The sequence below is a fragment of the Copidosoma floridanum genome, unplaced genomic scaffold (assembly GCF_036245765.1).
Source record: "Copidosoma floridanum isolate Cflo_tuat_1 unplaced genomic scaffold, Cflo_Japanese_pri ptg000030l, whole genome shotgun sequence".
Lineage (NCBI taxonomy): Eukaryota > Metazoa > Arthropoda > Insecta > Hymenoptera > Encyrtidae > Copidosoma > Copidosoma floridanum.
The window spans coordinates 34,314,426-34,341,524 of NW_028321907.1; the positions used below are offsets into that span (position 1 = coordinate 34,314,426).

Consider the following 27,099-nt stretch of genomic DNA (forward strand, 5'->3'; position numbering starts at 1 on the left):
GGTGCTGTGTGCATCATTTCCCGCTTGTTTAGCCATGAAAGCCTGCTTTTTAGCTACCCACAGGTTGCAACAATGCTGACACCTTGTTTGCCACACTTGTGGAAAATTGTTCTTGCCAGGTAGCACCTGGGGCACTGTGCTTAGCGGTGACCTAAACCCCCTCACTCCTAAGATCCTTGGTTCAGAGCTGAGATGGCTTCCACGATCTGGATTGGATTCTCTGTCAGGAGGTTAAAATCGTTTATGAGCATGTTAATGTATGGTTCTTATTCCTGTTTAGTAATCTGATCCATGATGGACTGAAATATAGCTAGGGCGTTGGTCAATTCATAGGGCATGCACACATATTAATATAATCCTCCACCGGGTACAGCAAATGCAGTGTATTCCTTGCTATTCTCATCCAAAAGGATTTCATGGTAGGCCTCGCTAAGATCGATATTCGATAAGTACCTGGCCCGACGCAATTCCCGCAGCCCATGTTTAGCCCCATGTGCACTGCAACTGGTTGGCTACCTAGTCGCGAGAGAGAAGAAGGGGAGGGCACGTTTAGCAGGGCTGCAAAGTGCGGCACCTTAAAAATATTAATATTCATGCATTTTAAAAATAAGATTTTCATAGAAATTGAATAAAAAAGGCTCTTAATATTATCCTTTGAGTTTTTAATATCATATAATAGCGTTTTCTATTTATGTTATAATTTTTAAATCTAATGTACTGAAAAAAGGTTTCCTTCATTTTTCAATAGCTTGAAGCAGGTTTAAAGTGTTATATTTTGTAAACAAAAGTAGGCCCTTAACTTTCTCGTCCAACGATTTTTTCATTCTAAAGTTTACATAAGTACCGTAATAAACAATATAAAATTGTATTAAAATGGGGCAGGCGTGTCACTTTAGGTAGGGCAGGAGTAGCATGGGAACAGCCGTAAGGCTCGTAAGTCGGCTGCGTGGATCGTCTGCTGATTTTATACCTAACCTGATCCATATGTAAACAATACAAGATGGTTTGAGTGCCAACTTGCAATGTTTAGTGATTAACATAGTTGATTACACTTGGTAAATTGTATTAAGTATGTGTATAAAAATTATAATATGTTGATACATGACAGTTTTATATTAACATACAAACACATATGCATATATACATACTTATATATACTTTTTTTATTATTCGCACCATCGTAGTATTTAATGCGTGTGTGTGTGTGTGTGTGTGTGTGCATTCGTTTTATAATTATTTGGTAGCATTGAACATACATACATTAAATAAATGACGTCATTGTATTCGTTTATTCGTAAAAATTAAAAAAAAGGTATGTGAACTCTTTTCTGCGTAATTGTCCACTAACAGCAAAATGTAAAGTAGCCTCATCGGAAAATTTGCAATTATTACATTTTGTTAAGAATAACATTAGTTTTATCATAAAAATACTTACAACTAAACTATGCACTTCATAACCACCATGCTCCGCGTGCCCTACCTTATGCCACCTCGCGCCCTTCGATGGGGTAAGTGGAGCATTTTTTAAACTTATTTTGAGAAATTTGTAGCATTTTATAATGAATAAACAACTAGTACACAGTGGGTGCTTGGGTACCCAAGTAATAAGTTATACTTTTTTGATATAATACGATGGCAAATAATGTAATAAAAAATATAAGTATACCTCGCATGAAACGATACTATGTACAAACTATCCATGGAATGTGTATACCTACGTTAGTTAGGTGTGGTTACCATAAATATTTTCATACCTGATAACAGAACAATTACAGACAATATTTTGTGACACAACACAATATAAATAATATGGAGGCTGGCCAGTACGAAACTGTGCTCTTTTATCAAATCTTCCAATGATTTCAAAAGAACTTCTTGAGAAAATAAGAAATATACTTTAAAAACCAGCAGATCGTTCAACTGTACCCTTCGTCACATGTTTTATTTAAAACAATTTCCATTTAACATGTAACCTTATGAAAGAATAACTTGAAATTGAATTTATAAAATTCATACAGAGCTCTTATTATTTGTTTGTATGAAAAATAACTATTTGATAAACCTAATTCGTTTTCAAAGTACCCTATAAATACTTTTTTTCTTTTTTTTTTTTTTTTTTCAATAATACAAAAAAGAACGGGTTAAGTATGCATAAAAGCGTGCATGTAAGTTAATACTTATGAGAAAAATAATTTTCAGCGTTGCAGAATATATTTTCACTCCTCGCACCTCTATGAATTTTGTTCTCAATCACAAAAGAAAAATTTTGAAAGAAGAAAACGTAATAATAATTAACTATTGTACTTATTCAGTACAAAAATATTATTCTGAAAAAATGTAAAAAATTGTATAGTAATTTTTCATTTTTAAAGTATTAAATTAATGATAAATAAATAAATGCTCCAAATTTTAAAAAAATTTATATTTAATGTAAAATGAAATGAATTGAATGAATACACAATAAATCAAAATTTGCATTGAAAATAAGTTACGAACTGTACGACAAAATGAAGTAATCGGTTTTTCATTGTCGGTTTTTCAATATGGGATGTGATGTGTATGTAGCCTATGAATCGGCTTGAGGTAGCAGTCCTATGGCTGCTGTGTCCAGGAGTTGAGGAAGGAGGTGAAGTAATTAAACGCTTGTTAACATTAACAAGAAAAGGTTAAATATTCACTAGTAAGAAAAGGCTTCTCAAGGAAGCTACAAAATGTGTGCTCACAATGACGGTCGAGACTTCTCTGCTCCCGCAGTGGCCTGCACGGCGAGCAGAGACACTGGAGAAAGAGAAGTGGAGGAAGGCTAAAGAGCCTACTCTTTTACCGACGGTTGCGCAGCAGGGTCGGGTCCCCACGCTACTCCCCCCTGAGACAGAATAAGTAAAAAGAAAGTGGAAGGCTGTGGCCATCGCAAACTAATATGAGTTACAAGAATAATAAAAAAAAATGTTTGAACGCAGCTTGACAAAAACATTACTGTTTAAATCGCAGTACAACACAAATTGGATTATTTTTACTTAGTTACAATTAACGTTGGAAGCAATTTGTTTTAACGGAACAGAGTCTTGACACATAAGAGAGAAAACAAAATAATAATTCACAGAGTGTGCGTAATTACGCTCTGGCTGCGCAGGTGTAGACCATTATAAAGTTGTAAGACTCAAATGATAAATATAATTACAAAATGTGTTTAGACACTACTTAAAGTCTACGTAGATCTGACTGATGATAAATTAGACGTAAAAAATTAACGTTGCTAGCGCAGGTTAAGAAGATATTTAAAAGAAGTTTTACAGACTGTTTTCACAATTAACATTGACTTGACAATAACAGAGATATTAAAAACTATAAATTTGCAGTCTCTGAGTTACAATTGGCCAACGCAAGGCACTTTGGTGTGACTAAACATTAAATGTAACGCATTTTACAGTAATGGTATAACTAAGTAAATATAAAATCACAGTTGGCGTTAAGTAAGCTGAGACTATATTAATTAATTTTCCTTAATATTAGTAACCAGGTCACGAAGAGACCAGAAAACAAATTTACTTAGAACTATTAATGGATGTGCTGAAATGAACTTTTTTGTTGCATTGTTTATTGCATGGATAGGTTTTAAGTACAGGAATGGGCCTTGGAGGCAGAATGCAGGGTGTTGTAAGATCCACAGTGGGTGCCTCAAGGTCCTCCAGGACAAAGTGAGCTGGTTTGAGTTGTTCTGTTGAGACAACTTTGTGTGTACCGTTTATATCTATTTTATAGTCGAGGTCGGAAATTCGCTCGATGATTTTGTAAGGGCCCGAGTAAGGACGTTCAAGTGATTTGGCAGCTAAGTTACGACGAAATACATTTGAGCAAGTGCGAAGATCCTTAAAAAAGAATGGGCAAGCCTTGTGACGGTGTTCAACAGGCACTGGTTTGAGTGTTCTCATGTGTTCCCCATAGTTCTCAATAAAAATTTGAGGATTTGCAAAAAAATTGTCACGGATGAAGAATTCACCGGGCAGGCGTAAGGTTGTACCGTATAAGAACTCGGCAGGGCAGGCTCCCGTGTCAGTCCGTACTGCGGTGTGGAGGCCAAGCAGAACTGTGGGGAGAAGCTTAACCCAATTAGGATCATTGTGACACATGAGTGCGGCCTTGAAACTGCGATGCCAGCGTTCTATGAGCCCGTTGGCAGCCGGATGGTAGGCAACGGCTCTTTTGCGCTGGCAGCCTATGAAGGAAAGGTAGGCGTTAAATATGGTGGATTCAAATTGAGATATCTGATCTGTGGTCAGAAATCGTGGGGCACCGAAGCGAGCGACCCAGGTCTCTTGGAAGGCACGAAGGACCGTGGAGGCTTGAATGTCCTTGAGAGGGACAGCCTCCACCCAACGAGAGAAACGGTCTATAATGGTTAAAAGATACGAGAAACCCTCACAGGTCTTGAGAGGACCAACGATGTCCATGTGAACATGACGAAATCTGTCGTCCGGAGCTATAAATTGACTGGGTTCGTTTTTAACATGACGAGAGACCTTAGATTGTTGGCAATCGAGACAGCCATGACACCAAGATTCTATATCTCGGTGCATGTTGGGCCAAACGTATCTTTGACGAATCAGTTGATCTGTCACTTTAGCGCCAGGGTGAGAAGAACTATGAAAAAGATCAAAAATTCGTTTACGTAAAGTTTTTGGAATGTAGGGACGAAAAATTTTGCCCGTGAGGTCGCAAAAGAGACGAAGATGCTCGTGACCTAGTTCGATGCTTTTAAATTTTAATGAGCAGTCTGAAGACTCGAGGAGTGACTTTAACTCGACGTCGTGCTGCTGATGCTCAACAAGTTCGGGCATCTCGATATCAGTAGGTAGGCGAATCATGTCGACGCGAGAGAGAGCGTCTGCTGCGACATTATCTGTGCCGGGTAAATGTTCGATCTCTGTGGAATGTTGAGAGATAAAGCACAGCTGTCGACACTGACGAGGAGAGGCTTTGTCAGCCTTTTGCGCGAAAGCATAAATCAGGGGTTTATGGTCAGTGACGATTTTAAAGCACCTACCCTCAAGAAAATATTTAAAGTACTTTATGGACGTGTAAATGGCAGTGAGTTCTTTGTCATAAGCGCTTTATTTGTACTGAGCTGGAGAGAATTTTTGCGAGAAGAACGCTAAAGGGTGTCAAGTTCCATCAGTCAACTGCTCGAGGGCTGCACCCATGTCAAAGTCTGAGGCATCGGTTACAAGACGCGTAGGAGCAGTGGAAGAGGGATGCACGAGATAACAATCGTTAATAAGACTATTTTTGGTGTCCTCGAAAGCCTTGATGGATTCTTCCGCCCAATCAATTAGCCGGCGATCGTTTTTTTTGGAGTCGTGCGTGAATGCATAGAGAGGAGCCTGAACAGATGCAGCATTGGGAAGGCTGCGCCGATAAAAATTTACAAGGCCCAAAAACCTTCGGAGCTCAAGGACCGTCTTGGGTCTGGGGAAATCGGCAATGGCCTGAATTTTCTCTTTGCACGGCCTTGAGCCATCCTGATCGATGAGGTGGCCAAGAAAAATGATTTCCGATTTGTGAAATTCGAATTTGGCTAGATTGAGGCGGAGGCCGAATTTTTTGAGACGTTCGAAAACCGTCTTGAGATGAGAATCGTGTTCCTCGGGAGAGGAAGAGAAAACTAAAATATCATCAAGATAAACAAAAACAAAGTTCAGATCACCCAAAGCCTGATTAATATATCTTTGAAAGGACTGCGAGGCGTTGCGGAGGCCAAAAGGCATGAAAACATACTCAAACAAACCAAACGGGGTCGTGACTGCAGTCTTAATAATGTCCATCGGCGCGATAGGGATCTGGTAATAGGCTGTGTTAAGGTCAAGTTTTGAAAAAACTTTTTCACCCTCTAAGAGAACAGAATAATCGTGAAGGTAGGGTATGGGGAACTTATCGGGATTCGTGCAAGAGTTTAGACGGCGATAGTCCCCGCAGATTCTCCAAGAGCCATCCTTCTTACGCACCATGTGAATTGGGCTGGCCCAGGGGCTTTTGGAGTAGCGGCAAGTACCATTTGTGACAGGCTGCTCGAATTCCTCTTTGGCTATTTCGTATTTTTCGGGATTGAGACGACGCGTGCGTTCGTTGACCGGTGGACCGTGAGTTTCTATATGATGAAAAACGTCTTTAGACGTAATAAACTGAGCAGGTTTTTCACCTGTGACTTCAGGGAAGTCAGCAAGAATTTGAGAAATTCGAGAGCTAGAGGAAAAGAGACTGACTATGGGCGAGTCGGCCTCTCTGAGACAGCCAATTGAGTAGAAGTTCGAGTGAGGGTCAATGAGCCTGCGGCGCGAAACGTCAACGATAAGAACATAAAAGTGCAGGAAGTCTGCCTCCAAAATAGGGCTAGGAACGTCGGCACGATGGAATTTCCAGGGGAAACGGCGTTTCAAGCGCAGATTAAGCGCCAGGTCTACCTCACCGTAAGTGTGGATTACGGAATCATTGGCTGCGAACAATTTAAAGTCAGTGGGTCTAGCTGAAGGATCGGTGTTGGGCAGCAAGGAGATTTCCGCTCCTGTGTCAACAAGAAAAAGAAAACCAGACGAGATGTCGTGGATATGGAAGCGTCTTGCTCCAGAAGAAACCTCGCTCGCAGCTTCCACGTGAGGAGGAGAACCTAGTTTTCCTGTGCCTTAGGCCAAGAGCAGTTGCCCTTACAGTGAAAAGCCCTAGCGCCATACTTACGATGGATGTAGCAAAGACCATCAGAATTGGGGCCGGGGTTGGACTCAGACTTAGTAGCCTTGTCATCATTGCGGCGAGAGTGGTCGTTACGATTACGCGACTTTGAGCGGCCGCGGGAGGGGCCGATCAGATTTTTACCCATAAGGAGATCGACACTTTTTTTTAAGGTATCAACATTGTTTGATAATTTTTCAAAAAGCTGAAAGGATCGATCATCCATGGACGAAATCGAAGGGTTTGCTACCGGGCTAATGGGTCGGGTCGTGGCTTGGGCATGAGTTTTGACAGCGGAGATATTCGTGTGTTCGGAGGCGAGGGAGTCACAGTATCTGTCTGCTGCCTCTGCTAAAGCTGTCAGGGATGTGATATTATGGATCGAAAGGGCTGCGCGACAACCGGGAGAAAGTTGCTCCAGGAACACAATCCTGAGGACCTCCTCCCCACATCCTTTCTCCAAGGCACGCATTCTGCTCAAAATCATGGACGGTTTGCCTTCTAGCGAAACCTGGTTGCGCAAAAGCTGAAGAAGACACTGTTCTGACGAGCCCCCAAAAGTAGAAATTATGCGTTTTTTAATTTGCTCGTAAAGATCTGGAGGCCTCGGATGCAAATTTAATAAATCAAGAATGGACATCATAGAATCCGCATCTAATTTTTCGGCAATGTAATCCGTTTTGGTCGCGGAGACCATGATACCGCAATTTCTAAGCGTAATTTCGGCTTGAGCAAACCACGCCTGAGGGTGAGAACGCATAAAGTTCGCTATTTTGGGTGCTCTCGCTGCAGCCACTACCTGAGGTGTCGTCACCCCTTGCGTTTAAATTGTTAGATCTACCCTGCACCTGTAGTTCGAGCTCTGCGATTTTGTCCATTGCTTGCTTGAGCGACACTTGTAGTTCTTCGGCGGACATGATTAAAAATTTCAATAGAACAAGCCAAATAAACAAACAAAAAAAAAAATTTTAACGCAAAATGCACTACGAGAGTGTAGGACTGCAAGGGTTTCAAAAAAAAAAAAAAATGGAGTATTTCAATTAAAAAGGAAAATAATAACGTTAAAAGTCTGAAAATACGCGGAGCCTCATGTTAAAATCGTGTTGAACGAGATACAAATAAACAACAGCAAGCACGGCTTTAAGCGAAACACGAGGTGATTCCAAGAAAACGCTGCGAGTTGTGCACGCGTGCGGGCGTCGAGACACGACATATAATACGCAAGTTCACGTAGGCCCGCGCAAAGGCTGTAATTATTGTAAACAACGCGAGAAAAAGTATATATGTATATACAAGTAATCAAGCTGGTACGCAAAAAAACAAAGCATGCAAACACTATTGAATCGCCTTAATTATAATCGCAAATGTTCGACAAGATTGCACTTCGCAAGGTCACGCATGAGTACCTGCAGGAGCTGCGGCAAGACGATGAGCTGAGGGCCACTGCAAGCTGAAACTGGTATGATGAGCTGCATCGATGATGGGCTGTTGCTGGGCAATGCCGTTGGCCGGCGTAAACACGCAAGAATGCTGCACGGTCAAGAACACTGTACTGGAAGCGTCCGGAAGGGCTCGAATGGCTCGGTGATTTTGGCGTCGAGAGGCCGAGACGATGTATTTCGGGAGAATCATCGACGAGGTGTTAGCGTGAGCCCTAGGAAGGCTGGCTCTCGATAGGCAACAAAAATGGCTGCCAAAACACAAACTTGCTGCTTACATCCTCCAGGAAGTATGATAATACCTTTCTTCTTCCCTGAGACAGTCGGAGTCACCAATATGGCGATCAAGTGATTCCATGATAAGAAAGAAAAGATTGTTTGATGTTTCGTCCCAGGAGCACGCCAGGACTCATCAGTAAGGCTGATGACGTGCTCCCTGCCTTAGACACCTATATCGGTGGGGATACCCTAGTTCAATCTTAAACGCCCTTATATATTAACCAACATGAAATCTGGGCACTTGCGAGAAGGTCGAGTTAAATGGTTAGACACCTAGCGGATGGTTAGAGAAAGACGGAGAGCAGTAGTGACCATGTGGTAGTGAGGGTCCCCACACCTGCTCATAGCAAGAGGGCGAAGGGGGAGAATCAAGCAAAATCCACTTTCGTTACACTTTTTCTGAAGGTCATTGATCTGAAATCATTGATTTACTCTGTAAGGCAGAACACGCCTATAAAAGTAAAACTCTAAATTAATATTTTTTTTACGTCTACTAATTTTAAACAGTTACTTTTATTAATTTGTATTTTGTAATAGTTGCATATTAATATTCTCTTAATGCAATGTGCAACTAAAGTTAGGGTGACACATATGCCCTTCCCTCCTCTACAGATGTGAGCGTTGAGCTGCTCTGAATGTCACAATGTGACTTTCTTGATTTTTTTAGTTTTTCTTTCAATGATATTCATAAAGTGCTCTGCATGGCAGAATGACGCAGAAATGCATAAAGATAATACACAAACTTTTTGCAATAAAAAATTCAATTATCAGTCCGTTATTGCAAAAAACACCAATTTCTTGTATCTCGGGTTCAGAGTAAGCTAGAGAATTATTTTTTTAAATTTATGTTTTCTTATGACAAATCCAATGACGTTGGATAGAAAAGAAAGTATGCGAAATTCACTGAGATGTTTGCAATCGTTCAAGTTACAAAATACAATTTTTACTGGTAAAACGTTAAACTTTATACAAATTAACTTTTTTTTGTTTGTTGTCTTTACTAAAATTAAATACTATGTTTTTATTGCTCAAAATTTCGATAAAATGACCGTCACGTTTGTAATATGACTTTAAAGTTTATCTTCAAAAAATTAATCAACAAATAACTAATAACTATTTGGCAATTTTACAAATAGCTATCAGTTATGCAACAATTGCTCTTCTTTTCAGTGATGTTCATGTCTTGTCATTTTATTTTTAGGCAGTAGTTAGGAAGACTCAATCCAAAGACTACCGTCTTTTTTTAAATAAGAACAATAAGAAACTCAATCGAAAGGGTCATAAAATACTGGAAAAACTTATAAGTATCCCTTTATTACTGGCTAATAAAGCGGAAGATGCTGTTCTTATTACAAAAAATTAAGCCAGAAAAGTTTTTGCTGACGACTCGAAGACTCTCAAGCAATGGGAAAAATTTATTGACTGCTATTACACCAAACAATGGATAAAAAACTGTGATATCACAAGTGCTCAGTGTATTTAAAATGAATGACAGGACAAATAATTACTTAAAGTTCTATCATAAGGCTCTCAATGAGCTCTTTAGAACAAATCCAAGTACTTTTACGTTTTTATGTAAGTTACGTATGCTTACATTCTATATTTATGTTTGTTTATCTGTATTTTTACATGACATGCGTGAATATAAATTTTTTAAGCCTCAATAACTGGAAGCAAAAAATTTTACTATATGCTTATCAACTTTTATCCAGTAAAAATTATTCAGAAACACTATAGTGTACTCAGTCAGTCATTAAATATGTTCTCTACTAATTTTTATTCATCTATTTAACCGCGTGGATCTCAAAGCTGCGTTTCACATTTCGTTCTTCCATCTTCAAGTATTATTAAAAATCAGGTAAAAATACACAATTCACCAACGTAAGACTTTTACAATCTGTTTTTTTTAAGTATTTAAAATTACGTCAAATTTTTTAGTATTCTCTATTGTTCGTTATGAAACCTCAGTTTATCTTTTCAAATGGAAAAAAAATTGTAACAATGCAAAGATATAAGAAAACATATTAATTTATAAAATATAGTTATTAAATTCAGTCACTACGTCACATATTATGGTGCATTTGAATGAAAATGAATATAGAACACAAAACCAATATCGTGTCTTTAGGCTGTGTTGGTGTAGATGCACGGTAACAGGGATAATGCTATACAGAGCCAGGGAAGCACCTCCTGTTATTTCTGTGTCTAATGACTCTTCACCACTCTTAAATGAACTACTCTATCAGTTTCAATTAACTACTCTATAAGAAACAGGCCATTATCGTATAGAAGTCTATTAATGATTCAAAATTTATAAATAGTTACTCTGTACGCAGATCTTCGAAATCAAAGAATCCTTAAAAAATATGTAAAGGTCAGTGATGAAACATTTTTTTTAAAATTCATATACAATTTAAAAAGAAGCCCAAAAGAATTCTCATGAAAATGAATAAAGTATTCGTTTGGTGCTCTTTAAGTTATCTTGTGTAATAATGTAATGTAAAAGTTATAGTAAACTTTTTATTAGAAAGAATACTTATACAATTCATATGTTGTGAGGAAATATTCATGAACTGTAATAAAAAAAAATATTATTTGATACCAAACCCTGTGTTTGATAATTAAAAATAATGTACTGCATTTGCGTAAAAATAATCGTTTTTTACGTAAATGCACTACAAGAATTAGCTATACCAGCTAAAAATTATTTACAAGAACTGCTATAAATTCTTAGACAAGTTCTTGTGTCAATTTTCATATAAGAACTTGTATATGAACGTATAATTGCCTATCAATCCAGAACTGACATAAAAACTTAGAAAATAATTGACTCAAGTTCTTATGTCTGTTTTTGATGTAAAAAAATTCACTTAAAAATTAATGATAAAAAAATATTAATAGAGTATTATCAAGTAATAAAACAACCTAGAGAGGTGTTACCATATGAATGATTACACTTAAAACGGTTTATTACAGTATTTTTTAAAAGTTTTAAAAAAACTGAAATTTCTCATCTTATAAAAGCATATTTACCTTATTAATTTATGTATTGCTCAAAAAAAAGTTTAAAAGAATTCTTATCAACATTTAATAAAGTATTTTTTTTCGTATTCTTCAAGTATTATTATGTATAACTATATAGAAGGAAGTGATGTATCATCCATATGGTACAAGTGTACAGTACTTTTTTTGTTAGTGATAGTTGAATAGTATGCAAACATAAACCGTTAAATTAATTTTATGTATTTCTTACATGATTTTCTATTAAAGGAGTACTTAAGATCATGTGATAAAATCAAACTGAATTTGAAAAAAACAACATTAATTATAATCTTATGAGTAAGATATGAAAAAAATCTTATTTTCAAGTCAAACATGTTTATATTTAGTTAGTTAGTCAACGAAAACAAAAATTATTTTTTTGATAACGTTCAAGTAACATAAATAAAATTACATATTATATGTGACACTTGAACTTTAAATGGATATAAATTATAAGACAAGTATATTATCCTTTCTGGTAAAGTTAAGAAAAGAATCAAATTTCCAATCTAACTGATCAAGTTTGCGTCTGATATCCAACATAATTTTTTTTTCATTATACATAAAACATTTCTATTTATTTACACTCAATTTTTGTACTTCTCAAAAATTATTATGTTTGTTTTTTTTTTTTTTTTTTTAATTACTTGTTATTAATACGTTTTACTGTTGAAAAAAGAATTCTTTTTGATTTTAAATGAAGCAATTTTTAGCATTCACTTAACGATTTAAATAAATATTCTTTTTGATTACTTTTTGGCGAAAAGAATTCTTCTGAAATTTTTATTGACTACTTGTAATAATCATCTGCGTATTGGGTAGGTAATGAATATAGATTTTAAAAATACTATCATTCTTTAGAATATACATACAAATTTTTTTTTTTACTAATAATATTTCTGCATCTTTTAAATAAAATATTTAAATTTAAATTCTATATGTATTCAACTATTTGAAACTTGGGTGGTATCATTAAAGTCAAAGAAAGAGCAATAAAAGATTTAAAACTAGCTAAGAATACGTTAAAAGTAACGGTGGGACAGACAAAAACTCAAAAAAATGAGACATAAAGTGATTAGTGACGTCTGGAAAGAGCTCGAATCGATTCCACCATGGACCGTTGAGCGATTTTCGAGCGACGTCAGTGGTTATAACAACAAGAGTATATTTGAAGATACAGAATTTAGTATGGCTTCTGCATTTAATAAATTTCAAAAAATTAATATAAAAAATCGCTATGGTATAAAGTTACACATTTAAATAACATACTATGAATTAATTTTGTAAAGGGATTTATTTATTATAAAAAATATGTTATAAAGTACCAATTTTATCTCAATCATAATAGTTCAGCCGATTCAGGCGTATAATTAATTTTCTGTAAGAGTGTTAATATGCTTTTACGGTTGAAATTCCAACTTTAAACTGTTTTTTATAAAATGACAGTTCTTTAACAGTAATTTGAGAACCTAAGGAGTTGCTACCTCTAATTTTTTTTTATTAATCATTTTTTTTTTTGACAATTTTTTGAATACTTGATTACAGTTTTGTGAACGTAAAAGTAGGTAACAACAATAAATCGAGTTTTTGATGAAATTCCAGACATACTGTGACTATAATGTTATGTCTTATTTAGAGAAAATTATAATTTAACTTAATTTAGGCAATTTTGATAGTTTTTGAAAATTTAGTATACAAAAAAGTCTTTAATAAAATTTCCTGAACAAAATTGGAGATTGCAACCCTTTAAAATACAAATGATTGTAATAGAATTTTCATTTCATCACAAATAACGTTGGAATTATATCAATATCTTATTTTTTTTATAGAGATATTAGGAAAATAACAGTCTTAATGGTGATTTTTAAGAGTTGTTTTCAACCCCTAAAAATCGCTTCTCCACATATAAAACACAAATTACGTGTCTCTTATGTATTTGTTCTCCAAGATACTAAACAGATTACAGTTTCATAAAAATCAGAAATGGGCACCTCACAAAGGTTGCTTGTCAGACCATCAATTAAAAAAAACATAAATAAAAAATTACCTTCAATTTTTTCAAGCACATAATTTTTCTGATTTTTCAGAGGATATGGGAAACGCGAAAAACATAGTCTCATGAATGTGACTTTGAAAATATATTCTTTTTTTTATCACGTTTTCGGTCTTTTTGTAAAACTACTTACTTAACTATAACAATTTTTAATCTAGATGACTGCAACGAATACTCCACTGATGAAGAAGAAGAAATTGACGATTCTGACGATGAAGACAATGAAGTTGACTATAAAGACTTTGTTTTTAATATTGAAGAGGTTCAAAAAAAAGAACTAGTAAGTGTAAAAATAGTAAATCTATGCAATAAGGTCAATGTCTCAGTACTCGGTCATGTCCCAATAGTCGGTCATCTGGCTGATTTTTTCACTATAAATTTTTAAAACGTATACAAATTGGCTAGCTATTCAGATACTAAGCAATTACTCTTTCAATACAAGTTAATTTATAAGCCCAATTAAAAATATAACGAAGGCCCATCAAAGAAATAAGTGACCAACTATTGGGACATTTCGTCTGCTTAAGTGAGCGAGTACTGGGGCATCTACCTTATATAGAAAATGTATAAGAAGTTTAAGTATAACATTTCTGCTGGGTTAAGTGTAAATGCTTTTATTTTGGTTATCAAGCATAAATAAAAATAACGTAGGATATTACTTACAAGTTTTTAAAAGATTCTATTCACAAGCTAACCCGTTAGATGCGCATTAGAAATAGTTAATTAAGTCAAAATCGGGCTATAGCGCGAAACCTCTCCTAATCATGTTGAAGTATAATTCCATTATTAGGAAAAATAGTTCTATCCAACCAAAGCGTGTGCTTAAATTTATTTTTAATACTGAAAAACTACCAATTCTATTGTTTCTTAATTATCACTTTAATATGTATAAAAAGTACTTTTTTCAACTTTAGTCTGGTCAGTTTTTATATTGTCATAACAAAACCAATCATATATAAAAGAGCTTAATGTTATATAAATTAAAAAAAAGTATTATATAGCCTTTTTGATATCCGTATTGATTTCCTTTTCCACCAATCTTTAGCTACTTTATTTCACTTACATTAATTTATTCTGCACGTATTGTTGCGCGATGAATGAAGTTTATACAGAATTCTTACCAGAACAATTCAAAATCACTTTTAGTATAATTATCATTATAACGGTAGTTGTAGAAAGAAAGACGAATTGTATCAAACGACATTTTTTTGACATCTCATTTTTCGTCTTTCTCAAACATTAATTTCTCTTTTTCAAATCTCAATTAATATCGTTATTTTTAAGCTTGTTTCATTAAAAAAAATTTTTTAAATATGCAAAACTTTTTTATTTTTCAATAAAATATCTAGTTTTTTGATAAGTAATGTTGTTATATGTATCAAAATCAACCACGTTGATAAGGTAAAAAATGTTAACTATCTAAAGACTACCTTCAAACTCCAGGGATAGAAAAAAAAAAAAAAACACAACTTGACACTGATTATACAATATTCTTTCTTAATGAACAAATGTTGAACCTCAGGATTTGCAACAATTTACATGCAACAGCTTTCATTACTTTGGCACTTCAGCAGTACTAACTGCATTTGACATGCACACACAGTTAACACAACTTGAAACTATTAACACTAATTAACATTTTGCAACATTTTACATGCTCTAAAGCTCAATTAAATATGATTTAACTGTAAAAATTAAGAAAGAAGAAACTGATTTTTATGCAGGATTTTTCCAGAAATACGGAAAAATAGTTTTGAGATAATCCAAAACTTGGAACAGTTATTTACTTAACAATTTACAAAAAACTAGAAAACATTAAAGAGTTATTTTCTCATGTCTCAGCTACTATTATTGCTAGAGACGTTTGACGGCAGCCAATCTTTTCATCATTAAATGTTCTAAAGATTAGATACTTCTTAAAATCCATTGTATACTGCTAATACTATCTTAACTGTAAAATAGTAAGAAAAAAATCTGTTTTGATCGAAAATCTTCAGAGGTAGACAAAAAATCTGCTAAATGTATTTCGATATCACACTTAGAGTTAATAGCTCTCAGTCAACTTTATAAAAATCATTTTTCAGATTTACAAAGTGTTGCGTAGTTTTTTTATTCTTTTAATTAATTTTTTAAGCTGAAGCTTTAAGGCCTTATAACAACAGTAATATATGATGTATCTTAATTTGCTCTTAATGAACAAATTATAGTTAGTGTAATGTCGAACTTACCTTAAAATTTTATATTTTTTTTTGTAGATTTGGTACCAAAAACTATTTAAGAGATCGGAAACTGTTTCAATTACTTTGTAAGATAGTTTTGGGAAAATATATGGTAATGTTAAGTTAAAACATTTAAATTGAAATTGCAAAATTACAATGTAGTGCATAGTTTTATAATGCAAAATAATTTTTTTATGTCTCAATTGCCAAAAATTCAAAAAAATTGTTAAGTTGAGTTAGTCATTAGACTGATAACAGTTTATTTATCGAGGCCATATTATTATATGTTATATTATACGTTTATAATAAGACCTTAAAGTTTCATTTTCAAAAATTAATTTAAAAAAAACTCCACTATAATTGGCAAATCTTCAAAATGGTTTTTGTAAAGTTGGTGAAGTTAAGTTGGATATTGAAACACGTTAAGCAAATTTTGTTTTACGTAACTCTAAAAATTTTCGATCATAACAAATTTTTTTTACTTCTTACAATTGAAATGTTATTAAAAATGTACACTGGATCTTTAGAAGTATCCAATCTATATGAAATTGGATGTCGAAAAAATTTACAGTCGCGAAATTTCTCTAGTAGTAATAGAAGGGTAGGTAAGAGCAAAAACTGAAAAAATTAGCAATTTTTTTTATAAACTGTTAAACAAACTAACTTTCCCGGCTTTTGATTTTCTCAAAACTATTTTCTCGTATTTCTATAAAAATTCTGCATTTGGATGTGTTTTTTTTCTCCCACAAGTTTTACAGTTAAAATATGCTTGGAGGCATGGATTATACATATTTATTGTTAAAAATTTCCCTCCCTACATATTGGTATGCTGAAAAATTATAAAAATAAATCTTTTAAAGGGCACAGAGAAGAGAGGTGAGTCTATAAAGAAAAATAGTAAAGACGACGATGCCAGAAAGATCTCAGAAAAATCTGGGAGTAAGAGGCTGCGGAAGAATCCAAAGCGAAAAAATGAATATCGATCAGAAGCTGTTAGCAGTATGAGAGAAAAACGAGCTAGAAAGTCAAACTAAAGTCAAGTTTATATTTATATTTAATTTGATGATAAATGACTTTGTTAATATACAACTATCGTGATGTAACTGCGATGTTATACCAATTTTGCAAAACCTTTTTATTAAAATTTTTCAAAGTAATAGTTTTATTTTGCACATACTTATTATGTTTTTCAAGTTAAATTTTTAATAATATTAAATTTAATTCAACACTAAGATTAAAAAACAGTTGCCATTAAAGAGGACTTACAAAAATGTAGATTCATCAATAATTGAAAAATAGTTGCTAGCTGGATTGTTTACTTTACTAATGTATAGTGCAACAAAATATTATACAATGTTGTTGTAAATGAAGAACGTGATCAAATAATTCAAATAACTACAAAATTCAATTTTAATGCACCACCTCATTACACGCAAAAAAATTTCGATCAGGTAAAGTTTAGAAATATTTCAACTAATAGCTAGTACTGTAGTTATCAAAGTAAGATCTCTTCTATAATTTAGCAATGGGCTTAGTACTTTGCCGCCCAATGATTGTAGTAAATTTATTAAATATCTTTTCTTGAATAAAGTGTATCCTGCTTGTGTTTCCTTTGATTATACATTTTTTTCTATAGTCCAAAAAAATTTAGTAATTTTTAATTAATTACATACAAAATTTTAATTTACAAGACAGAAATGTTCCTGGATTTTAGGATAATTTACTAAAACAATTTATTAACACACGTTGAAGCATTTACTTGAAAGTTGTGCTAAAGTATGTTTCAATAGTCCAAAGTTCACTACTATAAAAATATTTATGTGTTTTTTTCTAATTATTAAGTATGTGTGTGGTGGCTCTAATTCGAAGAAAAAATTTTTAACACTGTGTTCGATTATTACTGTTTGACAATACTTAATTACAGTTTAACTTTAATTCCAACGAAAATTGAATTTTAAAGAACAAATAATTCAATTCTACGATAGAAAAAAACTATTCATTACAGTTTCACCCCTCCCGATCCCCCTCACTACTAATAAATAAGAAAAGGGATGAGAGGCCTTCCATGACTGGCAGGGTAGGGAAAAAGTAGGAAATTTTTCTGCAAGAAGGTCGCTTTTCTCCTTCACGAGGAGCATTACGTAAAAGCATATGTGAAAACTCGCAGAAGTACAGGCCTGAAAAAGTCACTCTAGCCGGAAATCGAACTACAGTCTTTCGCATGCTAACCCACAACAGCATTGTTATACCAAGTGTATCACGCACATAGTCTATGACTGAAAAACTGAAGTGCTGCGCAACGGCAGTGTCAGTGTATACATAATAACTATATAAATAATTGTTAAAAAAAAATTGATTTATTTTCTACTTTATGAACATAATTATTAAGCGATTTTTATTACAAATTTCTCATTACGTTATCATTACCGTAGTAACTTATAAAGTTTTTACGCTAAAACTGGCACGCCGTTATGTGGTGCCTCAGTTCTTCAGTCATAGACTATGTGCGTGATACACTTCGTAAAACAACGCTGACCCACAATCTAGCCACCTGAACCACCGCGCGTTCTGCTAAATGTATACATACGCTGATCAAAGTATACATAGCAACTGATCGGTTGTCATGGACATTTCTCCCGGGAGACTTGTCATTTGGGAGAAATGTCCACGGTTCTTAATTTAGAACAAAATTTAATCAACGAAAGCATACACAAGTAAAGATTAAGCTTCGTTACATAGTATGAACATATGTAAATTCTTGTAACCAAACGATGTATTAGAATAAGAGTTTATATATAGCGCCATCTGTACACGTATATATGTACTATGCATACGCGAGCCCCGATGCTGCGCATCAGGCCAGTTCAGTTGATCGACTTCTGTTCAGAAGACTTACTTGTAACAACAACAGCTTGTAAAGACGGTATAACGACAGTTTCATAGAAATAATAATAATTCTGATTTCTCTACAAAGTGTTTAGTGCTTTTCCCTTCTTGTTAAACATCTTGGCTTTTTCCCGAATCCTGAGAGCCTCGCGCAGTGGACTTGAACGTCAACACCATGTGTAACGTGTTAGCTCAATTGGATACGAACTTTGTTTTGGACCCCAAGGTTGTGAGTTCGAGATTCTCGGAATATCTTTTTTTTTTTTTTTTTGTATTTCGTATTTATATAGATTGAAATGTGTATTTATTTATGAATAACTAACTATAGGACAGCTTGCATGCATAAAAGCTAACTTTAATAACTCAATACGATCGGTCCACTGATCCTTAAATATATTTGTTAATCGTCATTTGAAGAAATTTGTTGTTATCTACGCAATATACTTTACTGCCTGCACTTCTGTTTATTTAATAAATAAACAAAATTTCAAGCAGCTCATACCGAATAACCTGATGCGCTCTCTGGTCCAGTTGATTTTTTTTTTAAGTAAACAACCAACACCTCTAGCACTATGTTATCGCCAGTATCCCCAGACGCCTGTTTCGTCGCACTTTCGTGTATTTATTAAATATTCGACATTTTAACAATTTAATCCCAAGTTACTCGAAGCACTCGCTTGTGTACCCTTTTATTTCATTTACAGAGTATTTAACATTCTTAGAGCGTATACTAAGGCCAAGTAATCTAAAGCGTTTGCTTATTCGTGCTTTTAAGTATTTATTGATTAAGTCTTCAACATTTTGAGAGACTAATTCCAAGTTTTTGAAGTGCTTTTATACATTAAATAAATTTACTTATAATTAATATCATAATAAACAAAATAATTGTTATAATCAAAATTTAAGAGCAACATAAGGTTGCAATGTAATATAACTGCTTAGAATAAGTAATAAAAGCGAGTGCTTCGAGTTACTTGAGATATTAAGGCTCTAGAGCTGTAAAATACGTGATAAGAAAAATAAAAGCGCACACAAGTGAGCGCTTTAAACTACATCAAATTAATTAGGATTTAAAAATGTTGAATACTTGATAAATAAATAAAAGCGCGGCCAAGCGGTCATTTTGGGATAGTAGGAATTACATGCTTGAGGTGTTGGTTGTTTACTTAATAAAAAAAACGAGTGGACGAGTGAGCGCATTGGGTTACACTCAGTTAAAAATTGTTAGCTAAAGATTTAGCTTTTAATTGTAACTTTAATTAAAGCCATCACAACCTACATATATATTTATAATTAACTACAATATACCTATGAATGTAGCTTATTATTAGTTGTAAGACGTAAGCGCTTTAAACTATAAATTTTGCGCGAATTAAAAAGAAAAAATGATTCTTAATCTAATTTTTTTGAAGTTATATCAGTGGTGAAAGTTGTTATCATGTGGATGATAACTAAAAAACTGGGGGATTACAGAATTTTTGGACAACATTTTAAGAAGTTTGTTTTAACAAATAAATGTTTACCTATTTTTTTCTTATTTAAAAGTACTTAAAGCCCTTGGTTTTGGTGTAATCATATGAATGATCACACCACTAATAGTTATCGTAATTACAAAAAAATTAGATTTACAAACATTTATTCTTTGAAATTCGCTCAAAATTTATAGCTACAATTGAAGCCACTATTAAAAGCTAAATTTTAAGCTAACTTTTGACTGAAATTACTTTAAATTACGATAAATAAATATATTTAAGCATGAGCAAACCGAGCGTATTGAGTTACTGAAGTTAGCTTTTATGCATGTAAGCTTTTCTATAGTTAATTATTCATGAAAAAATAGATATTTTTATCCATTTAAGTACAAAATAATAATAAAAAAGAAAAAAGTGACTCAAAGAGTCCCAAACTCTCAATCCTTGGGTCCATAACAAAGTGCGTATCCAATTGAGCTAACACACTACACAATCTAAACGACCGGAAACTGACATATGTTCATTATATGTACCGAAGCTTAACCTTAAACCTTTAAAGAAGAGCTCTTACAAGCTGTTAATCCCGAAACGCCCGCTTTGCTGCGTTTTAATTTATTTATTACATGTGTAACAGACGAAAATAGGCGTTTACAGGTTGCGAGTTAAAGGGGCAACGTCACTGTGTACATCAGAGATAAAACATACGTAAATTTGGCTTACGTATGATGCAATGATTAAACGCGGTCGTGTGGGGAGGAGCAAACAGTAAATATACGACGTGGATGTCGATTTGCCTTCTTTGTGAAGTCATCGAGGCGACTTGTTTTAGGCGCGAGAAGCTCGCGGCCGTCAAGCCACCAGTTGTTATCATAGACCTCGATAGGAGCGAGAAGTTCCGGTTGTACTGAAGGTCGAAACTAGCGTGCACAGATGCAGGTCCGGGGCCGTTCAGGCTGAAAAGTAGTCTTGATGACACGAAGAATTGAGCTGTGATGTTTCCTTTCATATCAATTGGTACAGTTTTTGGATTTGGCGGTTTGCTCCTTCATTATCGACATACAGTGCCCCATCATCGAAGCTCGCGAGAAACAGGCGAAATGCGGGGTATGGAACTGCGGTAGGACGGGGGGGAGGAACGAGTGCGGTGGCGCAAGGGGCACGACGCTTGCTCGCTGGAGCGAGTGGCAGATGATCACGGGCTGCGAGCGAATAAGGTGTGTATGGCGCCTGAAAGGCTTTGTACAAAATTAGTGAATATATTTCTTTTTGTAGAATAAATTGTGTGTTTAAATTGTCTCTCCTGGTGATTACTGCTTCCGTCTCGTTCCATCTTCAACAATTTGGTGCCGAAACCCGGGACTATTCAGGAATAAGATTGTGAAGGTTTACTGACGATCCAGGACGCCGAAATCACCATGAACACGAGGAAGCGAGTCAATGAGCTTGATGCAGCAAAGGGCGACAAAAGCAAACGGGGACGACTGACTGAGTTCAGAGACGCGACGAACTAGCCAGGCCACGCAACACTCTGCGAGTGGTCTCCGAACCTCGTGAAAGCAGGGGCGGGATGGACGACGACCTGGTTCCCTTTCATGGTTTCGAGGCTTTCAGAGGGACGTCGACTCCGGCAGGCAAAAACCTGGGCGATCCTGCAGGTAACGTCAGAAACGACGACTCATTTGCCCGCCTTGCCAGTTTGTTGGAAACAACTCTGCGTGCGACTCAAAACTCGTTGCAACGAGAAAATGACTTCCGATTGTTGTCACGTTTGACCACCGCGAAAGCGTAGCCTGCGTTTACCGGGAATCCACTCGAGTGGCGCCATTTTTATCAATTGTACGAGAGTACGAGCAGCGATGGAGCGTATAGCGACCAAGAAAATGTCGCACGTTTGTTCACAGCCATACAGGGCGATGCACGCCGCGTGGTGAATACCTTGCTCGCAACCGGCCGCGATGCTAAGGGCATTATTAGTACTCTCGAGCTTCATTACGGGAATAAGAAAATTCTCGTGGTAAAATTGATGCGTGAGCTCAAAGACATTCCGTTGTCGTGCACCGGCCAAAACACGCTTCCGCATTTCGCGTCTTCTTTGAAAAACTTAATCGCTGCCTTCCATAGTTTCGATTTGCGGGGCTATCTGTATAATCCCGACGTGATCCGAAGAATAGGCAGAAAATTGCCTGCCGCGTTGAAATACGCTTTCATCAAGCATGCCACTAAAGATCTTAGCGATCACACAGAGATAGAACAGTTGTCTGATTTCTTGTACAGAGAGGCAGAAATGGCGGCTGCAAGTAGTTTGTTGGATTTCGATGTGTGTGTGGAAAACACGCGTGGGAATGCTAAGAAAAACCCGAAACAACTAGGGGGGCCGCGTGTGCTTACAACAACGATGTGTGAAAGTGGAAGTTCAGCAACGATGCATGTTGTCACAGCTCGAAAGGACTCGTGTCCAGTGTGTTCGCGCGACAACCACCATATAGCAAATTGCTTCGTTTTGGCTCGCAAGTCCGTTGCTCGGCGTTAGCATTTGATTAAGAAGCTTCGTCTGTGCTTCAAGTGTCTCGAAAGCGGCCATTTGCAAACCGCATGCAAAGCACCAAATTGCTCCACATGCGCAGGGCCGCATCACGTGTTGCTGCACAACGAGTCGCGAAAAAAAACGAACCATGCCAATCGCGCAAGGCAAGATACAACAAACTCTTCTCCTGGCGTCCCACATGATTTCTCGCCGATGCAGGATGCAAATCGCAACGCATGACTATCGGAATCTTTCGCTCTGCTAAAAATAATCCCGGTGTGCGTGTGCGGGCCTAAAGCAACCATGGAAACTTTCGCGTTGCTCGATGATGGTTCCTTCATCACGGTCGTTGATGCAAGTTGTCGAAAAGGTTAGGACTGACCGGGAAAAATGTGATCGTCAACATAAACGGGATTCGAGACAGCAGTGCGACCAATGATTTATGTAAAGTGGTGCGTTTTGAGATAGGTGGCGTCAATGCGGAACATATGTACAAAATTGAAAACGCACTCGAAGTCGCCAATTTTTCTTTCCCGACGCAGTCATTACCAAGCGAATTGATACGCGAAATCGCTATACAGCATAGCCTTTTTATTAAACCGTATGAGACGGCCCAACCAGAGATAATCGTCGGGCAGGACAATTGGCGTCTGTTGGCTAGCAGTGAAACAAGAGTTTTAGTTGGAACGGATGTTGCAATTACAGCCACACCGCTAGGTTGAGTGGCTCATGGAGTTGCCTCAACCAAGAGACAACACGGCGTGTTTATGATGCGTAAAAACAGCGAAGTTCTTCAGGACGAGAGTTGCACAGAGTGTTGCACTATGACCACGACATTGGACTTGCTTATCCGAGAATTTTTCAAGGTAGAAAGTTTGGGAGTGAAAGAGTTGACACGTCCCAACCCCGCCCACGAGCGCGCATTAAAAATATTGACGGTGACGAGTCGTTCGTTGGGAAAAGTGTGGGAGACAGGATTGCTGTGGAACAACGTCACCCCACCACGAGTAGATAGTCGCGCGATGGCGGCTAATAGACTATGTTCACTAGAAAGAAAATTGGATAAAAATCCAAGGTTTACCACGCTTTATTACAAAGAAATGGACCGTCTGATCAAAAACGGATACGCAATCCGAGTCGACGATGACAGGCCCCGACCCCGCGTATGGTATCTCCCGCATTTCGGCGTAACGAACGACTCTAAACCAGATCGTGTAAGACTCGTATTCGACACTGCAGCTAAATCCTCGGGTATCAGTCTAAACGATCAGCTCGATGCCGGTCCCGATCTATTGCAAGCCTTGCCCGGCGTACTTAGTCGATTCCATTTACACGCCATTGCATGCAAGGCAGACATTCGCGACATGTACCTTCGAGTGCGGGTCGTAGATAACGACCGAGGGGCGCTTCGATTTTTGTGGCGCGGTGCAAACAGAAAAGGCTATCCTGAAACGTATGAGATGACGTGCCTAGTGTTTGGGGCTAAATCGTCGCCGTGCAGTACGCATTACGTCAAAGACGCGAATGCGGAACGTTTTCGCACAGATAAGCCAGCCGCCGCAGCTAGCATAGTGAAAAATTCATACGTTGATGATTTTTTAGTGAGCTGCGACTCCTTGACTGAGCTACAAAAATTGACTCGCGACGTCATCGATATAAATTCTCATGCAAATTTCGAGATGCATGGATGGGCGAGCAACGAGGCCGAGGCAGTCGCGGGACTATGTGAAGGCGCGAAAGAAACACGGCGGGTGGAGAACGCTAAGACATTCCTTTTCGAAGCGGGAGATCAGCGCGTTTTGGGTCTCTACTGGGACACCGCGTCCGATCAGTTAGGCTTCAATGTTGGCCTTAGGCGTATACCGACCGAACTACTTAATCAGTCGCGCAAGCCCACCAAGCGTGAGTACCTTAAGACAATGATGTCTGTTTATGACCCCCTGGGTCTCCTGGCGCCGTTCATGCTGTCGTCTAAATTGGTTCTTCAAGACGTGTGGCACAGCGGTATTAGGTGGGACTAGCAGTTTCGGGACGAGGAGAATGACGGATGGGTGGCTTGGTTAAAATGCGTGCGAGGTTTGGCCAGTTTGAAAACACCGCAATGCTTGATTCCCAAGGGGAGACGTGTTACAGCGACGAGTCTACACGCTTTCGGGGACGCAAGTTTAAAGGCAGTAGCCGTAGGCGTGTACATTCGAAGCGAACTTGACGATGGAACGGCGCACGTAGCACTCGTGATGGTAAAGTCGCGGGTAGTCGCCAATGCTGATCTGTCCGTCCCACGACTAGAATTACAGGCAACTTTGGTTGCCTCGAGACTGATCGCAAACGTAGCCGACGAATTGAAAATTGAAGGCGACAAGTGGCATTTGTTGTCCGACTCGCGCACTGTTTTGCATTGGCTTGTCAGAGAACCTCGGCACCGCAGCATATACATAGCGCACAGGCTCGAGGAAATAAATGAGCTAACGAGAAAGGCAAAATGGCGGTGGGTTTCGTCCGGACTAAATCCGGTTGATTGTGCGACGCGAGGAGTGATCGAAGAGGGAGGCGAATTGTCAATGTGGTTCAATGGTCCTGCTTATTTAAAGCTGCCGGAGACTTGTTGGCCGGTCCCCCCTTCGATCACTCAAGCGGAAAAGGGAAAATTCGATGAGGAGGAGGCTAGGAAAGAGCATCGGGTTCTCGCGATGACGGCGACCACCCGAGGGTTGTCGCTTGCGGTGAGAGTGTTAGGCTGGAAAGAGCTGGAAACAAAAATATCACGTGCTCGGTTTAAGAACCGCCTTGAAATCTATTATGAGCCAATGCCTCTTTTGTAAGATCCGGCGCGCTTAGCCAAACATTCCGTTGATGGCACCACTTCCTGACGCAAGACTCTCGTATCGCCAGCGTCTCTTAAGCCATTGCGGCATAGACTATTTCGGGCCGTAATTTGTGGAGGTAAAGCGAAGTAGAGAAAAGCGCTGGGGTATTCTATGCACGTGTTTGATGACTAGGGCCGTGTATTTGGACGTTGCGCACAGCCTGACGACAGTTTCGGCTATTATGGCTCTCCAGCGTCTCGCGGCTGATAGGAGAACACCGGCAATAGTCTACAGCGACAACGGTACTAACTTCCGGGGCGCTTGCGCTGAATTAAGAGAAGAAGTGAACAAACTCAGTCAAGAAAAATTACACGCGTTTGCGCTACGCAACGGAATGGAGTGGCGATTCAATCCCCCCGATGCGCCGCATATGGGCGGGGCATGGGAGAGTCTCGTGCGATCGGTAAAGATAGCTCTGGAAGCCAGCCTTGCAAACGAGGTCGTGATGGATGAAACTCTTTTAACAGCGTTAAAGGAAATCGCGCACTCAGTCAACTCTCGCCCTTCGACACACGTGTCTGTTGATCCAGGAGACTGCGAAGCGCTCACCCCAAACCACTTCCTGATCGGCAGCTCGTCAGGGGAGTTCAAGTTAGGAAGTTATGACAAGCGACAATTGTGTTCACGCAGGCAATGGCGTATGGCCCAAGCGCTAGCGGATGCTTTCTGGAACCGGTGGTTGTGGGAGAATGTTCTGACATTGCAAGCGCGGCAGAAATAGCATGCACAAACCGAGTCCGTAAAAATGAGCGATGTGGTGTTAGTCGTGGATATGCAGGCGCCGCGAAACCTGTGGAGAAAGGGCAAAATTGTAAAGCTATATCCGGGAGCGGATGGGGTTGTGCATGCAGTAATGGTTAGGGCAAATGAAAAAGAGTTTGTGCGACCGGTCCATAAAATTATCAAGTTAATGAGCACTGAAGAAGTACAAAATTGATTCAAATTTTGTACGGGGGTGAGGATTGTAACAGACGAAAATAGGCGTTTTAAGGTTGCGAGTTAAAAGGGCAACGTTACTGTGTACATCAGAGATAAAACATATGTAAATTTGGCTTACGTATGATGCAATGATAGAACGCGGTCGTGTGGGGAGGAGCAAACAGTAAATATACGACGTGGATGTCGATTTGCCTTCTTTGTGAAGTCATCGAGGCAACTTGTTTTAGGCGCGAGAAGCTCGCGGCCGTCAAGCCACCAGTTGTTATCATAGACCTCGATAGGAGCGAGAAGTTCCAGCTGTACTGAAGGTCGAAACTAGCGTGCACAGATGCAGGTCCGGGGCCGTTTAGGCTGAAAAGTAGTCTTGATGACACGAAGAATTGAGCTGTGATGTTTCCTTTCATATCAATTGGTACAGTTTTTGAATTTGGCGGTTTGCTCCTTCATTATCGACATACAGTGCCCCATCATCGAAGCTCACGAGAAACAGGCGAAATGCGGGGTATGGAACTGCGGTAGAACGGGGGGGGAGGAACGAGTGCGGCGGCGCAAGGGGCACGACGCTCGCTCGTTGGAGCGAGCGGCTATGTTCACGGGCTGCGAGCGAATAAGGTGCGTATGGCGCCTGAAAGGCTTTGTACAAAATTAGTGAATAT

General features: G+C 37.6%; 2 protein-coding genes across 2 annotated transcripts; one reads left to right on the top strand and one right to left on the bottom strand.

Annotated features, from left to right (window-relative positions):
* Positions 1 to 5,162: 5,162 nt before the first annotated feature.
* On the bottom strand, positions 5,163 to 7,640 carry LOC149373607 (uncharacterized). The gene is made up of 4 exons (XM_089596929.1): positions 7,572 to 7,640; positions 6,954 to 7,465; positions 6,730 to 6,884; positions 5,163 to 6,670 (listed from the first exon to the last, which is right to left on the bottom strand). The coding sequence occupies exons 1-4, from the start codon at positions 7,638 to 7,640 to the stop codon at positions 5,163 to 5,165; spliced, it is 2,244 nt and encodes a 747-aa protein (XP_089453055.1).
* A 15,767-nt stretch (positions 7,641 to 23,407) lies between these two features.
* On the top strand, positions 23,408 to 26,749 carry LOC149373608 (uncharacterized). The gene is made up of 4 exons (XM_089596930.1): positions 23,408 to 24,641; positions 24,771 to 25,360; positions 25,581 to 26,195; positions 26,579 to 26,749. Exons 1-4 carry the CDS (start codon positions 23,408 to 23,410, stop codon positions 26,747 to 26,749), a joined length of 2,610 nt encoding a protein of 869 aa, XP_089453056.1.
* Positions 26,750 to 27,099: the final 350 nt, after the last annotated feature.

Excerpts from the sequence above, each read along its gene's own strand:
- LOC149373607 (XM_089596929.1), bottom strand. The coding sequence starts at position 7,640 with ATGTCCGCCGAAGAACTACAAGTGTCGCTCAAGCAAGCAATGGACAAA. Across the intron at positions 6,885-6,953 it reads GTAGCAAACCCTTCGATTTC|TGTCGATCTCCTTATGGGTA; the intron begins GTCCATGGATGA and ends CTTAAAAAAAAG. Across the intron at positions 6,671-6,729 it reads TGGTCTTTGCTACATCCATC|GAAAACTAGGTTCTCCTCCT; the intron begins GTAAGTATGGCG and ends CCTAAGGCACAG.
- LOC149373608 (XM_089596930.1), top strand. The coding sequence starts at position 23,408 with ATGCGTAAAAACAGCGAAGTTCTTCAGGACGAGAGTTGCACAGAGTGT. Across the intron at positions 24,642-24,770 it reads TCAAGACGTGTGGCACAGCG|CGACGAGTCTACACGCTTTC; the intron begins GTATTAGGTGGG and ends GACGTGTTACAG. Across the intron at positions 25,361-25,580 it reads CCCGAGGGTTGTCGCTTGCG|GTAAAGCGAAGTAGAGAAAA; the intron begins GTGAGAGTGTTA and ends TAATTTGTGGAG.